Genomic DNA, 16,464 nt, shown 5'->3' with positions numbered 1-16,464 from the left:
ATGGTAGCTCTGCGCAGAACTGGCGCAGTCGTTACTTGTCTGTTGGCTGCGAGCACACTCGCAGTTGACGCAGCCAACGTCAAGGACATTGTGTGCCCAACGAACACGAATACCACAGAGACTGTGACGCTAAACCCAGGCGAGTCTTTCTCTTTGAGCTGCGCGGGATTCACTTCCGCTCTCCCGCCCAACTTCATCAAGTACGCCTGCAGCGGCACTGGGGCGAACTGCGCAGCCCCTGGAACTGCCTACACGGATCTTTTCCCCAAGGCTACTGACCACGTCTGGGTGACTCCCAACGACAGCAGCCGCGTCGCTGTTCACACATGGACTGCTCCGGATAAGGGGAAGCTCGACAACACGGCGACTGTGTTCAGCGTGGGATGCGAGCAAAAAACCGCAAATGGCGACCCAAAGACCTACCAGTGCTACGTCGACGTCACGGTGTCTGCGGCCACCCCCGTTCAAGCTCTTTCAGCTGCCGTTGTTCTGATCGCCGCGCTCGGCACGATGATGTCGGCGTAAAAGGACAGAGATATCTTGTGCTTGGCTCGGGACATGTAGCTGCACCATCGCATCTTCGTACACCAGAGATGTTATGTCACCCTGAAGAGACGGTGGACCAACGAGCTTTGTTTGCTCAAACGTGTGTTGCATTTCTCACACGCACGATGCCCGTGTATGCATAGGTTCGTGTATATAGAGGACATCCTCTTCGGGTGGTGCCCACGTTGTTGATTGCCACCCGTCTATCGGGAAGCGTTGTATCTCACGTTGTTTCGTAGAGGACCTAACTTGGCTGGTGCCCTGCACTGGCTGGACGAATTGAGGTAGAATCGAGGAAAGCGCGTAGTTTTTTTCCAGTGTCAGTCCGTACGGCTGTACGCTGGAGGGACAACGTACTCTAAACAGCAAAGCCACTACAGTGCGTGTTAGCAAGACCTCAGTGTTCTGCTACGGCAAGGCACCATTGGGGTTACCTCAGCTACTGCAGGCAAACACTGGCTACATACAGATAGATAGGATTGTCTCAATAAAGAGGGGAAAGTGGACACATGGACACAACGATTTCGACTGTGCCAGCATGGCGACAGCTCAGCTCTGCAATAATCTCCATCAGTGCAGTATTCGAGTTTGCTATACCACCACCAACGCGGGATCCAACGAGACACAATCTGTGAGCTGTGAAGCCAGTGTAGTCTATATTGCATCTTCGCGGAAGACCGTCACAGTCAAACATCTCGTTCCGTCAGGCAGCTGGTTCACTCATTTTGTAGACCGGAGCTCCCCTGAGTTACTACGACCTGACGTCGTTGCCAAGGGCAAGTTCTGTATGCGTCGGCACCTGCAGTTCGGTGAGTGCTCCGGCCGGTGTATTGTTCTTTCACAAGCATGCAAAAGCGTGCCCTGTGTCTGGTGATCCACTTCTCGATCCTCGCTGCATGCTCTGAAGCGACATGGAAACAGGAATGTCATTCGTCTGCAGCATCGCGGCGTTCCATATAGCCTGGACGCGTAATTCGTCTTCGACGGTGCGTCTCGTGGTATAGTTCAACGCGAACTTGATTCCAGAGACAGCCACAGGGCTTTTCGCTGCGATATCATGAGCCAGGGCAACAGCTTTTTTTCTCATTTCGTCCTCGCTCTCCACAAGTTTGCTGAGCAGCCCCTGCCTCTTGGCCTCTTCGGCATCAAACCGTCTACCAGTGTAACAAATTTCCCTGACCCAGGAATCATTTCCAACAATCCGAGGCAGCCGCTGCAGGGTTCCGACATCCGCAGCGAGGCCGATGTCCACCTCTTTCACCGAAAACCAGGCATTTTTGCTCGCGACGCGTATGTCACAAGAACAGATAAGGTCAACGCCTGCCCCGACACAAGGGCCCCCTATACAAACAATTATAGGTTTGCTGCACTTTTCCAACGACGTGAAACAATCCTGGAATTTCGTTATGGTTCGACGAAGAGAGGCGGCTATTCGTGCGCGGTCCGGCTTCTCTGTTGAGTCTTCCATATTCTCCTCTGCATCCCAATTCGATTTGCTTGTTTCGGCACGTTCACGCGCGCGCTGCCGGCGAGGAAGGAGAGGTTTCCCCGTGAGCTGTTCAGCAGCCAAGGCAAGATCGATACCGGCAGTGAACACGGGTCCTTCTGCAGTAACTACTATACAGCGACATGACGGGAGAATGTCCAGGATATCGAAACACTCACGAAATTCTTCCCAAAATTCGCGATTAAAGGCATTCCGTTGTTTCGGCCTGTTCAAGCGAACCTCATATACAAACGATGGGTTCGCAGCAGTTCCTTCAGATCGCCCCTCGTCTGGAAAAGCCAAACGAGTAACCAGCAGAGTCTGGAAGCCCCCCAGTTTCTTTTCAGCGTCCATTGCTGAGCAGTTTTGCCGACAGCTAAGAGGATCGGTGGTTCCTTAAGGGCGACTAATGCAACATTGATGAAAAAAAGCGTATTATCCTCTAATGCTGGCGCTCGAGTTTACGCCACTAACAATCGACAGGCAAGAGAGCAGAGAAGCAAAAACCCGCGGTACTGGCGTGAACACGAGGACCACACTGATTCACGCCAGGAGAAATACCAAAGACTAGAAAAAAAGGGAGTTGATCGATCAAATTCCCGGTTTTTAACTCGTGCGGAGGGGTAAAACGGCTGTTCTCACGCAAGCGGGTACCGGACATCGAAAACGCTGAAGACCGATGGCCAAAAAGCTGCTTCTGTTAGGCAACTTAAAGCCTTGACAAAATCCACTGCGTGCTGTGGAACTAGAGCGTACATATTGTCGTGCCATCTCTGATACCCCATTAAACTTGTGGCTGCGCTGCTGATCGGGATTTCGCCGTGTAAAACTGCCGACTCCACGCAAGTCTTCGGCGATACTTGACAATTCGAGACCATTGACATCGGTACAGCGTGATTATCGCTGAGACGAGGCCACATTTCAGGTTCTTCTACTTCGAGACTATTCTAAGCTAGAGCCACCTGGTTTTCGCGGCACAGTATGTCGTTGCCGATGTGTGGGTTTGAAGTCGTAGAGCTCCATCTCTAATTTCTGCGGGTGCTCCGCCGACACCTCCGCCTATATCTCGACCAGTCATGCGTGTCTTGAGGCTCGATGACTCCACATGGCTCCCTGAACGGCTTATGGCATGCTACTGTTTTCCATGCAGGCTCCTCTGGGAATGGTGTCTGTGCACGGAGCTGCCTTATTGGCCTCAGTAGAGCCGCAACTGGGTTGCCTCACCCGTCGCTCACTGCAGACGGCGTGCTCACCACGAAATTTTCACTTATCATTTAACCGCGTGCCCTCCTGGTCCCCCGTGGCGTCCAATTAATAGTACAAGAAATTCATCTTGTTCCGTGCGAAGTGCCCGCAGGAAGGCTCGCGTTATAACAGGCATGCAAATACATTCGCGGCTGAACGCCAGGACCGCGAATGAGTAAAACCGAAAAGCTTCTCGTGCAGCTGGAAAGGACAAGGCTCGTCGCGAGTATGAGAACGAGAAAATCCGTTCGGCGCCCTACTAAAATGCCTCATTCTGCTCAAAAACGGCCGCTAATTCGCAAGCGCCGACACACTAGGCCACAACAGAGGAGGTACTCTCGCAGGATAGACCGTGTTCCACGCAGTAATTTGAGGCGTGCGGAGGGAGTATTCGGTACGAAGCAGCTCGTCGCTCTGTCGTGCACGCAAGTACGCGCTGCCGCCCACGAAAGAAGACTCCAGGGATGCAGCCCCGAACGGCGACAAAGCAAGCGACTAGACGAAGACACGGAGAGAGAAGCATGAATGATGGCGGTGCGCTGGGTTTTTCAAAAAGCCACATAAGACCGCAGATCTCGCCCCAGGTTACCAGTGTGCACTATCCCCAAAAACACCCGCAGAAAATGAGACAGATACCGAACGTATACCTTCATACTGAGCAGAGTTTAGACAGATGGGTGATACGTTCACGTCGAGCACACCTCGCCACGCGCGTGCACTGCACATCACGCCAGCCGATATTCACTTTCAAGTAGCTGGAATTCGAACCTCTGCAGCCTTCTCTGCCGGAGCGTTCTCCGTCTCGGCTTCTTGAGGAGTCACTTCCTGAGCAGCTTTGCCGCTCGACCTCTCCCTCGCCTTCAAGCCAAGTGACTCCTCCGTGATCGCATCTTCTGGCTTTCCCTGCAAACACACGCCCAAACGTCAAGTCAGCGTCGCCTTCCGTGACCCTCATGCCCCCGCTTACCCCCCCCCCCCCCCCCCACCCGTGCCATTTCGCCCTTTCGTCTTCTCGCGGGAAGGCGGAGGTGCGGAGACGGCCGCGTGCCGCCGCCGGGTGCGCATTCAGTATCCCTTTTAGAAAAAGCCGCGCATGTGCGAGATTCTAAGTCGCGGAGAACACGGCGAAAAAGAGCAAAGACTCCGGAACGAACCGAGTGCTGGAAATGGGCTACAGTGTGCAGAGAGGGCGATCGCCGAAACAAACTCACCGTGCAGTCCGCTCCGAAATCCGTCTGCTTGCAACACTTGAAACCCCACTTTTGAGTCGCCATGTTGTACCACGAGCCAAACACGCTGGTGTGGTTGCCGATGTAGACGTCTTCCTCGTACTTGGACTTCACCAATACGCGGTTGCGGCCCTTTGCGATGCTGCAGACCAAACGCATGCACGACACTCAAACGCGCATCTCCGCGCCATCGTCTACCAACGCTTGCCCCTCTCCTCGAGCTCAGGCCCCCCCCCCCGCCCCCGGGACTCCCTGTCGTGTATTGTAAATCCCTCTCTCTTCGTTTGCTTGACGCTTACGACAGCCTCTCTCCTCCCCTAGTCCTCCCTACGCCGTCTCCCTCCTCTCTTTCAGGCACATCCTGCATCTCCCTCACGCTCCTGCGGCATCTCTCTCTCTCTCGCGTGAGCCCGTGCACGTTGTCTGCCGTCTCCACGTGGTGCCTCGCGCGGCGAACGACTCACAGAAGCGCATGCAGCTTTCACTTACTTGCCGTCGCGAGAGTACTCGACGTAGACTTCGGTTTGCGCTGACAGCAGCCGCGGATCTGCGTTCAGGTGTTCCTCGCCTCCGTATTTGGTCAGCAGAGCGTTTTTCTTCTGGTCTTCCAAGTCCTGAAAGCCCACACACGCAAAAACGAACAGTTCTAGACATAAGCGTGTACGCGTGTAAAAAGGTGTGAAACTCACACATGTGGAAAAATGCGGAGACGTGTTGACAGTCGGTCCCTGATCCCTCCCGCCAGTCACACGTGTTGCGAAACTCTACGAGTATGCACCGAGGAGAACTAAACAAAACGTGTGCGGCTGTCGCCCAGCTCAGAATTCAGGACGCGACGACGACCGCCAAAGCCTGAGGCATCTCCGTCCGTAGGCACCTCACTCCCCGGCACACGAATATACACATTCGCGGCTGCACACGAAAAACGATATATATATATATACATATGTATATGTATCTCTCTATATATACAATATGTGCTCAGCGATATAACCGGCCTATCTGCGGAAGTCACCATGGGTCGCCACCTCCATAGAGACCTTCTGACACGAGAACTCTACGGGCGAAACCTCTCGCCGCCGAAGGCATTCAAGCACTCGACAGACGCGACCAGCGACAAGCACAACATATAGATACGCCTCTATGCGCGTGCTCCCTCTACGCGCATGCGTATTTACGACTTATCTAGCCACCCCTGCACATTGAGGCCAGCCGCTCGCGCCGGGTAGCGTGACGGAAACTTACCTTTTTTCTATCTACGTGCTCCTGATAGAGTTTCTCCAGCTGCGTCGGTTGAGCGTTGAAGTGAACCTGGGCGCCATGCTTGTACGCCTCCCACGCGAAGAGCTGCAGCAGAAAAAGTGGAGTTTCGCAAGAAAATTGCAGGCATGCCGCGCCACCCCGAACGGGATCCGCAGAATCCACTTGCCAGAGACTTGCGAAACACGGAGAGAGTCGACTCCACGCCAGGCCGCACAACTGTGCACGTGCAGAGGAATCCTGACGCGATTTACAAATACTACGCATATGCAAGTTCGTGTGCGGCACACATCGAGCGTGCGGAAGCCCTACCGCCGAACGTGCCACGTACATACATACGAACATACATACATATACAAAAACAAATATATATATATATATATATATATATATATATATATATATATATATACATACACACACGTATGTATATGTACGTCTGGCATGTTTTCCGTACATAGCGATGCTTGCAAAGTCATGTAGGTATGTAGGCGCTCTAAATGGAGGGCGGGACAGGATTTGCGCTGGAGAATCGGGCGCACAGTGAACAGCTTGGCAAGCAGACAAGGCATTTGCGTCGCACATCACCGGCGGTAGGAGGCACGGAGCTGTCTGAGCGCCCGTTTCGTCCTCCCGTTTTGCGGTTCGCGCCCCTGCTCACCGCCTCTGTTGTTTGTCATTTTCTGTGACTCTTACCTGGAGCTGTTGGGCCTTGAGGACGTCTCCAGTCGTTCTCGCGAAGTTGTCGCCCTTGAAGAGCGCCTGGTCTTCTTCTTTGAGGTGTTCGAAGGGGTTTCCGCGCATACTGCGACTTTTGGGGTCGTAGAAGGCACTGTTGGAGTCGAGGTTGAGCAGGTACTTGGCGGTGTCTTCGCGAATACGCAAGTTTTTCGTGTTGATACGGAAGCGGTCGTCGCTGCAGGCGACGGGCGCGGAGGTCTGGTCAAACTCGTGCTGCTTCACGTCTTCGTCGGACGAGTCCTGGTCGCTCTCGGAGTCTGTGTCGCTGTCGCTCGTCCCGCTGTCGCTCCGCCCGCGGCTCTTCTTCGTTCCGTCCGAATCTCCAGCCGCCGCGCCGTCTGCCTCTTTGCGCATGGCTTTCTCTTCCCGCTCGCCCTTCTTGCGGCCCTTCTTGCCCTTCTTGAGCGTGAGGATCTGCTTCTCGAGTTCCAGCGCCTTGCGGCGCTTCCGCTCGATCTCGGCGAGCTCAAAGTCGCGAATGACCCACTTGTACTCGCTGGGGTCGTAGCCGGCGTACCTGTCGCGCTTGCCGTCGTACGAGAGCTTCAGGTCGGTGAAGACCTCTTCGTCGTCGCAGAGGTTTTCGTTGGTGAATTTGGCTTTCTTGCTCCGCGGCCGCTCCACGCAATCCTTCTCCGTGTGCGTCTTGGCGCCGCAGTTCGCGCAGGCGCCCTTCTCGAATTTGGTTTTCCGCGGCTTCGAGACGTCGCGCTTCTTGCCGCGCTCGTACCAGAGCGTGATGTCTTCCTTCTCCTCCGGCACAAAGCGCTGATGCTTCAGCCCAGGCTTCTGCTGATTCAAGTACCACGGCGCCTTGCTAATGTACTGCGGAATGTGCGGGTTGATCGCATTTCCATCCTCGTCCTTCTCCGGCTCCGCAGTTCCCGCCTTCCGCGCCTCCTCGAGCTCCTTCGCCTTCCGCGCGTCCTCGCGCGAGGTAAACGTCGAGGGAACGCTCGTCATCCCGCTAGAATGGTTCGAGCTCACTGAAAAAACGCCCTGTCTGTGAACTGCGAGAAGCAGAAGACCGCAGAGGCGAGGGACGACGCGCGGCCGGCGCAGACGCGTCGTTGAAACAAGAGAAACCGCGACAGAGGGGGGGGGGAGGCGGCGATGCGCAGATCTATCTCCGAGCACGTGGTGGCGAAGAGTAGGGGCAGACCGGCGGAGACCGAAACAGATGAATTCAGGAGCGATGGAAGCGGAAGGAGGAAAGCGAGGGAAGACCGAGCAGAGCTAGAGCGGTGAACGGCCTCAGAGAGACAAGAACGCAGTCCTCTGTCGACGGGGCGAGCTCCGGAGAGAAAAGAGGCATGGCGAACAGAAGAAAAGGAGCGCCGGACGAAAATGCGGTTGAACAGACCGCCGATTTGGACAGAAGAAAAGCGCTCCGCAACTGTCTACAAGCGTAATCCTTACCCAAATCACTCACTTGGGTTGTCTTCTGCCAGAAAAAGCGAAGGAAGTCCAGCACCTGAGAGCGCGTAAAAAAAGTGTGACCTTGGAACAGGCTGAAGAGTCCAGGTCAAATCAACAAGCTGGTACTTCCCGTGGTTCCTCGCTGTTTTGCTTTTGCGGTGACCGCAAAATGCAAGTTTGTTTTTAAAGTTTCTTGCATGCGCACGCTGCCGATCGGCTTGCCGTTCGAAAAGATCGGCCGTGGCAAGATTGCGTTGTTATCCTCAAACTTGAAAAAGCCTACCCTCTACGGAACAGTTCGTCTTTACTTCCACGACGAAAGACAAAAAGCAAGTTGTGCCGGCTATAGCGGAGGCACTGCTGCGGTAAAATGCTTGTTTTCAACGTTTCTAGCACGCTACAGAGATGGTGACTCACTGGCTCTCCCAGGGACATGGACGTAGCCTTCTGTCTATAAGAAGGTGGTAGACAGTGTATTTGTCATTTTCTCGCGGTCCAAGGCCTCCCAGCTTGTTATAACGGGTCAGTAGGGTCGAGAAACCTCGAATTGCCGCGCGCGGCTCTCTACTGCGCCTCACTCGACAAAGTACGTATGCAAGGCGGAACTAAGGGGCTGTAAATAATTGACTGAGGAGGGTACCCCGCCTGAAATGTAAAACACTGAGAACTGGATGCCTAACTCGAAAATACGCGAATCGTGAGCGCGTGATCGCCACATTCCACCGCGTGAGGCAGTGCACCATCCCCTGCCGGAAGTGGAAATTTGCAGAGACGCTTTAAAGAGTCTCCGTATTGCCAAAGCCAGCGACTCGGCTGCACTTCGTCGGTTCCGCATTCGAATGCGCCTGCACCTCACAATCGAGGCGCTTCACCGGCGCTGAAGTCTGATTCACGCGATGCTGATGACCCCTTTGCTACTCGCTGCCTGCAAGGGAAGACACTCGAAGCTCGTAATGTAGCCGCTCTCCGCCATCAACAACTCGGATCTGTACAGTCAGGTTGCAACAGCGACAGGAAATTCGCGGTTCTTCCCTCGTCTCGGTTGGGGTGTCTTCAGTGCTGTGCGCTCAACCCAGGCGTGCGTAACGTGCCGACGACATGAAGGGAAGTGCGCTTCGAATAGTAAGCAGTTTGCATAGGTATGTAAATATTAGGCGACTAGAAACTCGTCTACATTCTTATTCTTGAAACTGTGTATCCTGTGCATACGCATGCGAAAAACACGCCGCGATACACTTACCCCATGCATCTATGCGCGCGAACACAGTCTCAGCCCTGTATCGGTAAAAACGTGTGCCGGTATATGTAAACTTAAATGCGATATTTTCCCGCCACTGGGGCCACGGAGAACGCGATCGCGTGAGATGCTCTGCGAAAAGTCGCTCTCCCCTCGCCAAGCTGCCGGACACGACGCCCCGCAAGACGTGAAAATGCCTTTTCGGCGGAAGTTCCACAGTTCAGTCCGATCCCTTCGCGAACGTTCTGAAGTCTTCTTGTCCGCCTATCCACACACATGCTCGCCGCAAAGCCTACGTATGCAGAGATATGTAGGCCGGGTCCATGGAGCTGCAGGCGAGATCCGAGATCCTCGCTTCAGCAGGCGACTCCTCCGCGCCTCCGCGCTTCCCCAGACATGTACAGATACACAACATGCACACGCAAGACCTGCATTTCCGAAACGGGTCACCCTTGCACACTGTCTTTTCTCTACCTCTGATAAACACACAGACACGATACCGCGGACACATGAATGTAGAGACAGATGATTTCTGGGAATCAACAACCGTGCGCAAAACAACGTGTCCGGAGCTCAACAAAATCTGCACCTTACATGCCCGAGGACAATTTACAAAAAAACAAAGACCACGAACGCCGCCGGTCAAGCTACGCGCACCTCAAACACGTAAAAATGACAAATGCATATAAATATCTAACATTGCGTGCACAAGGCTGCGTGTGTCCCAGCTCATGCATATACATATATATACGTATATACGTGAGAACCTGAGCACCGCTGCCACGCGCGAGTACGAACATCTGCATCGATGCGTGTTCATCCAGAGGTCTGAGGGCAGACGCAGAGATCAGTTGCTTCAGCTTTGAGAGGGAACCCTTGGTACACCAACCGTTGTGATCAAGCGAATCCAGAGGGACGCTGCATGCGCTACAGAACTGGAGGAAAAAGCGGCTCTCAGGTGTTTCGCTTCCGCACTTGTGCCCTCTCTCTCTCCCTCCCCCCGTTTTTTTCTGCATTTCATCTAAAGAGAAGCTGCGCGTCTTCCGCACACAGCAGACATTCAACCGCAAGGATCCTCCGCAGTCGCGGCGTTTGTTCACGTTGCCTGGCAGCCCTCAGGCACTCCCGCGGGCCGCACGGGTCCTGTTGCCGTTTATACGCCTTTCTGGCTGTTGCCGCGGGAACTTCATTTCCAGCTTTTCAAGACTGTTCAGAGAAACGCGACGCCTTCGTATTTGCTGTCGTGGGGGAACGGCAGGTCGGGAAGCAGGACCTTCCCCGTGATGTCGAAAATCGTCACGAAGGACTTCTGAAGGTGCTCGACGGAATCCTCGAGCGACTTCACCGCCAAAATCACCTAAAACAACCGGAAAAAAGCCAAAGGCGCCGGGCATCTAGAAACTGCATACAGCATATATATATGCATGCATATACGTATATACAGACATATATATATATATATGTATACGTTTGTATGTGCACGCGGGTCTTCGCGGTCCCACATACGCGCGGCCTGTCTGCCTCTTTTTTCGACAGATTCTCAGGCGCATGTCTTCTTGTACAGATTCACAAACACGCGCAAGTGATTTTTAAAGCGTGCGGAACGACGTGGAAGCGCGGCGGCAGCGGTATCTACACGTCGACAGCGCACAGCTAGCCACATGAGTGCGTGGATCGAACGAGTGAAAAACCCGAGTGTGAGGAGGTCAGCTTGCATCCTCGCGCGCGAGGAGGCTGCTGAGACAAGGACAGTCTGCGATGGTACCTTGTCGCCCGTTCCAGGGACGAATTTGAACGACGAAAACCCTTTCCGCGGATCGAGCGGCGGCGGCGTCTGGATGTCGACAACGTCAATCTCGCTGAAGTCATCGCTGCACAGCAGAAGTTTGTTGCTCCCGCGGTGCTGAAGAGAACGCAGGACACACCCAGCCAGCTCAGCGAACAATGCGCGAACAGGCAGCCCAGAATGTATCACTTTTTTCTGTGACGCGACTCTCCGGCGCGTGCTTCTCTTGGCGCGCGGGTGCGTACGGGCGGGTCTCGTCACACCGCACAGGCGTGGCAACGCTGCCGCCCCGTCTCCCCAAACCGAAAGACCCTTAACAACCGCGTGCCGCGGCCGAAAGAAATCCGCCGCATCATCTTCCCTCTCCCTGCAGGCCTGACAGGAATTCGCCTGTCGATTCGCCTCGGAGACGAGGCCTCACTGCCGCACAAAGCTCCAGGCGGCCGACGTATGCAGAAGAGAGCAACAACGTCGAAAGTGGCTATTCGTGCGGAGACTTTACGTGCCCATCTCGCGCAGCCTCTCCACTAGATCCTGCGCGCGCCAACCCCGCGCAGAGACGATGCCTGAGACGCGAATTCTTCCTCGCGCGCATCAGAGCACACGTGCAATCCATAATTTTGCTCTTTTGTCTCCTATTTTTGTCTTTCTTTTCGGCCTTTCTCGCCCCAAACTTTCACGCACCTCGTCCTGGACTTCGTGGTACTGCTCGTGACTCACGCGGCGCGGGAGGACAACCCATCTGAGCGAGGTTCGAAAAAAACATAGAAGGACGACACGCACACGCAGAGGCAAGCGAGCGAATTTGCACAGGGAAAGGCGCACGCCTCAGTTCGCGAGAAAGAACTCCGCCGGCGAACCAGAACATGCCTCCTCGTGGTCCCAGATTCACGCTTTTGGACTCAGTGTCCAGACTACCCTGCGCATGGTAGCGGTTCACAGATTGAGCGCACACCGATAACAGCCGAGGTACGTCCGGAATCGACTCTTGGAAACATCGACGCGCACGGAATCCGCATGTCTCAATAACGCCACGACCTCGATCGGGAAATAACGGCGAATTTGACGCCGTTGACGCCACGCTGCCGCGAGAGCGAGACAGGGAGAGACACGCGGACCTCCGTGGCCGACAGTCGAAAGGCCGCCGAAGAAGGACTCTCTTTCGCAGTCTTTCTCTCGCGCAGAACGCGGAAGCCCCTCACGCCCAGGCGCCGCAGACACACGCGCAATGAGCCAGCAGTGCGGCGGAAGAAGGCGTCTCACCGATTCAGCGCATCGCTCCAGTTGATCGCCTCGTGAATCACGTAACCCGAATAGGTAACGCCCAGCGCCCTGCTCGCGGTAGAAAACCATAGAAAAACAAAACAGGCGACGCGCAGGTTAACCGTACACGCTTCTGACATTTCCTCTATACAATGTACGAGCGCGTGCTCATCTCATACTCACACATGTAGTTACGTGCATACGTATACCCACCTACATATACACACCTTCATATACACATACACATACAAATACATATATATATATATATATATATTCTTGTACGTGGATGCGCATGTGAGCAGGTCGAGACCAACCGCGACTTACTTTTTCATGGCCTGGTAGTGATCATCCCAGTTCTGCCTCGAGATCCCGCCGCGCTCGTCGATGATCACAACCCACGTGTTGTGCCGGTGGAGGATGTTGCCGTGATTGTCTGCGGAAACGGGCGCGAAAAAACCAAGCTTGGGCGACTCATGCAGCGAAATATCGCCTTTCTTTCTCCCGAAGCTGACGTAGAGACGGGCTGTTGTGTTCCCTCCACACCAAACGGCCGTCCCCCCATGCATGCGACCAGGCACACGCGACCGTCCAGCGCGTCGCTCGCAGGCGCCCCGTGAGAGTGCCTGCGGTGAGCGCTTCGAATAAAAACACTCACCCCACCTCATGGAGACACGCGTCTCAGTGATTCTCAGCTTCCGAGTATCCACCGCGGGGGAAAGCGCCTCGCTATCCCGCAGAGCGCAGGCGCGTGTCGGCGTCTGCGGACGCAGCCCAGCGAGTGACTCCGCTCATGCATGCAAGTCACCTCTCCTACAAAAACCCCGTACATCTACGTCTGTACTCGTATGCATATATGTAGAGAATATGCATATATTTATGTGCTTACGCTGCAAATGTCTCCACGTATGTAGAAAATGTGGGGATGTACACGTTCGCTGTTTACGGCGCCGCGCGCGTCTCTCACCTGTGTATTCTTTGCCGAAGGAACCCACGAAGAGTTGGTTTCCCTTGACGGTGGCCCACTCGATCTTCATGCCCTTTGCGCTGGAGCGGCCGTCGCCTTCCACCAGCAGCCACTTGGCGATCAGACTCCTCTCGGAGGGGCGGAAGCTGTAGACGATCCCAGTCCGGTCGTCGAAGGTGAGCAGCTCGCCGTTGAACGCGACGAGCTCCGACAGCTCCAGCCCTCGGCCGCCTTCGTTGTGTCTGCCATACAGCACGTCGTGCCCGCGCGCGTCGAATGCAAAGTGAAACGGCGCCTGCGATACCTCCTCCGTCCGCCGCGCCTCCGCTGCCGGAGCAGCGGGCGCGCCGTCTGATTCGCCCGAAGCCGCCGCAGGAATCGGCGGATGCCTGTAGAGCTCCGCGCGCAGCGCGTAGCTCTTGAAAAGGAGCTCCCCAGGCCGCGCCAGACCCTCGCCGTCAGCCGCCTCCACGCGGCTCTCGACGTCGAGGTCGGCCATGAAAATCACCGAACACGGAGTCGCCGCAGACGCGCCGCAGACCGCTGCGGGACGCGCCGCGCTCTCCTCTGCAACAGGCGCCGACGCTCCATCATGGCGGAAGCCTTCGTCGCGTCCCGCTGAAGGCGCGCGCGTCTCTCTCTCCGGCTCCGCCGCGGCAACCGCGGACTCCGCGCCTCGGCGTCGGCCGCCCCTTAGCAGTGTTTCTGACTGAGGCCATCGCTCGCTTTGCCCGCCCTGCTTCGCATTCGAAGCCAGGCTCGCCGTCTCCGCGTTAGAGTCTGCGGCGTATGAATGCGGATTCTGCCGCACCTCCTCGTCGCGGTCTTCGGCACGTCTGCTGGCTGTCCATCGGCTGCGAATGGCGATTTCCTCGTTTCTCTCACCTTTGGCCTTCTCGTGCGCGTCTGTCACGGAACCCGTGCGGACGAGCGAGAGGTCGGCTTCGCGAGGCCGCGCGAAGCTCGGTGGCGGAAGCAAACGTGTCAGCCGCCAGGCTCTGGCGAGGAGCAGGAGCGTGACGAAGAGCGAGAAGAGACAGAAGAGCCCGGGGCGCGGCGGCCAGGCGGAGACCCGCAAGAAGAACGAGGCCGCCCGCGAGGCAAAGGGCAGCTCGGGCGCGGAGGAGGTAACGGACGGCGCAGCGCGAGCCGAAGGATACATCCGCGGCGAAGACAAGAGAGAAAAAGAACCCGAGCGAGAGAGCTTCGCAGGCGCCACGAATAACGTGGGACCCGCGTCCATCTTCAGGGAGAGGAAGAGCAAACAGCAAATGGCGCTCCAGACATTCTCTCCTCTCGCACACTCACAGCTCGAAACGGGAGTGCAATATAGGGTGTATATATATATATATATATATATATATATATTTATATATTTATATATTTATATGTATTTCTTTGTGGTTACAGAAACCAAAGAGGTTCGTTTGGATATCGACAGAGAAAGAGACGATGGCACGGGGTAGACTTTACAGCCTTTCAAAGTCGCCGAAAGAGGTTACATGAAGGGTTAAAGAACTAGCGACAGAGGCACATACCCCTCGAAATACCGTAGAGGCAGGCGCGGCTCACAGCTGCGCTGAGGCCACGGAAAAGCTTTTCCATACCCGCTAAGAGAAAGAGGAGCTCAGCGGAGAGGATGGCGGCAAACGGAAGTGAACTGCAACGAACCTAGCAGCCACGAAGGACGCGGCGACGGCCTAGAAAAGCCGGACAGCTGGGAAGGTCTCTCTTTGCAAGGAAGGGAAGACAGGACGGCCGGGAGGAGCGAGGGAGGGAGCGAGGAAGGGAAGCTGATAAAGGATGACAAAAGCTGAAGGAGTTCACAACACATTAAAGGGAAAACTGAGAAGATGGAGAGAGAGCCTTGGCTGAGGTTCCCGTCTGGCAATTGCGGGATTCGCCGCGGCGGCGTCGCCCGGTCTCGCTCCCCTACGACGACGGAATAACGGACTTCCTTCTTCTCGAGTAAAGCGAAGAAGCTGTTCCGAAGGCAACCCTCGATGCCTCCTCTTAGCAGACGAAATGCGAATTTTCCACTGCAGAAAAACCGCAATCTGTCTAAAAACCTTAACTGTTCGCGTGCCGCACGCAAAGTCGGTCGGCAGATGCCTGCGAGGTCCTTGAAGCCGGAGAGAGAGAGAGTCACTTTCCTCGATTCAAGCTCGGTTTCGGGCACGCGGAAAGCCACAGCAACGACGCCAGTGAAGAATGCCAGTTGAGCACACACCTGAGTAATTGCCGCGGAGAGCATTCGATTCCTTTTGCCAAACATGTGAAACGTCGAGACACTGCGTGTGTGGGCCGCGCGCGCGGCTGGGAGTCCGCATAACCGAGCAACAGAAGAGGCGAAGTCGCGAGCCTGCAACTCCCTGCGCGAAAAAGAGGCTTCCAAGCCGAGAATGGAATCAAATGTCGTTTCGGAACGCTAACTCAGCTTTCCCGCGAGACGGAGCCGGTGTGTTGTTCGGAAGGAGGCTGAAAAGGCTCTTTTTCTGGTGCATGCTGAGCCGTATTCGAGCCGCCGCGAGTTCACAGCGCGCGGAGTAACAATTCCGCTCAAGACGTGCCAGTGCATGTGTGGTGTGTCAGTGTCTGTGGTACGCGCACTTATGAAGACCGCTGCGTCTTTGGTAGGCGGAGAATCAGTGCATACATGTTCGTTTGCGGATGTGGATGTAGGCTGCAGGTCGGGTGACGGAATCGAGCGCCACAACAGCGATATACATGTATATATACCTATACACCTGTATGTTGCATAAATACTAAACCCTCATATAATATCCAAATATTACATGGACTCTTGTATTATAGAGATTTATGTTATGCACATCTGTGTGTACGGTGTACCAGTGGCGATTTTGAACCTCGCATGTCGCCGAAATGCGAAAGCCTGGGAGAGTCTGCAAACAAACTGGCATGCTGAGGAAAATTGGCAGCTACAGATCAGCCCCACGGCATTCAACCGTCAGAAAAGTCACGGGCCTCCCGCCTCCCGCGGTGTATCGAATGCCGAATCGGGTGTCTCTGTCTCAGCGGTTTCCCGCTCCAAGCGCGCCGGACCTGCGCCCCATCAGCCAGCTTTGACTTTAATAGGAGTTCCGCTCCTGCGTGCGCTTTTTAGGTCCCAGCCTTGCCAACACCCTGCCTAGTTCCTGCTACAGACCGCGCACGCTGTGGTCCCTGCTAAGCACATACAACCACTGTATATATTTATATTAGATGTAGATAGATAGATATACGTACATTCACAGAGGCTACAAGCACGAGCACGTAGCACGGAAA

The 16,464-nt window shown here is 55.2% G+C and overlaps 4 protein-coding genes across 4 annotated transcripts; 1 reads left to right on the top strand and 3 right to left on the bottom strand.

Annotated features, from left to right (window-relative positions):
- BESB_072350 (SAG-related sequence) lies at window positions 1–525 on the top strand (the record flags this gene model as incomplete). Its single annotated transcript, XM_029365608.1, has 1 exon — window positions 1–525. The coding sequence occupies one exon, from the start codon at window positions 1–3 to the stop codon at window positions 523–525; it is 525 nt and encodes a 174-aa protein (XP_029218092.1).
- An 859-nt stretch (window positions 526–1,384) lies between these two features.
- BESB_072340 (enoyl-CoA hydratase/isomerase family protein) lies at window positions 1,385–2,386 on the bottom strand (the record flags this gene model as incomplete). The annotated part of the gene is made up of 1 exon (XM_029365607.1): window positions 1,385–2,386. One exon carries the CDS (start codon window positions 2,384–2,386, stop codon window positions 1,385–1,387), a length of 1,002 nt encoding a protein of 333 aa, XP_029218091.1.
- A 1,638-nt stretch (window positions 2,387–4,024) lies between these two features.
- Window positions 4,025–7,470, bottom strand: BESB_072330 (putative SLU7 splicing factor; the record flags this gene model as incomplete). The annotated part of the gene is made up of 5 exons (XM_029365606.1): window positions 4,025–4,180; window positions 4,489–4,648; window positions 4,996–5,120; window positions 5,752–5,853; window positions 6,463–7,470. 5 exons carry the CDS (start codon window positions 7,468–7,470, stop codon window positions 4,025–4,027), a joined length of 1,551 nt encoding a protein of 516 aa, XP_029218090.1.
- A 2,903-nt stretch (window positions 7,471–10,373) lies between these two features.
- On the bottom strand, window positions 10,374–14,422 carry BESB_072320 (apyrase; the record flags this gene model as incomplete). The annotated part of the gene is made up of 6 exons (XM_029365605.1): window positions 10,374–10,520; window positions 10,929–11,066; window positions 11,634–11,691; window positions 12,213–12,281; window positions 12,540–12,648; window positions 13,180–14,422. The coding sequence occupies 6 exons, from the start codon at window positions 14,420–14,422 to the stop codon at window positions 10,374–10,376; spliced, it is 1,764 nt and encodes a 587-aa protein (XP_029218089.1).
- Between the last annotated feature and the right edge of the window lie 2,042 nt (window positions 14,423–16,464).

Source organism: Besnoitia besnoiti, assembly GCF_002563875.1.
Source record: "Besnoitia besnoiti strain Bb-Ger1 chromosome Unknown contig00007, whole genome shotgun sequence".
NCBI lineage: Eukaryota > Apicomplexa > Conoidasida > Eucoccidiorida > Sarcocystidae > Besnoitia > Besnoitia besnoiti.
The sequence above is the reverse complement of the archived record's forward strand: the minus strand, read 5'-3'. Positions and strand labels throughout refer to the sequence as shown.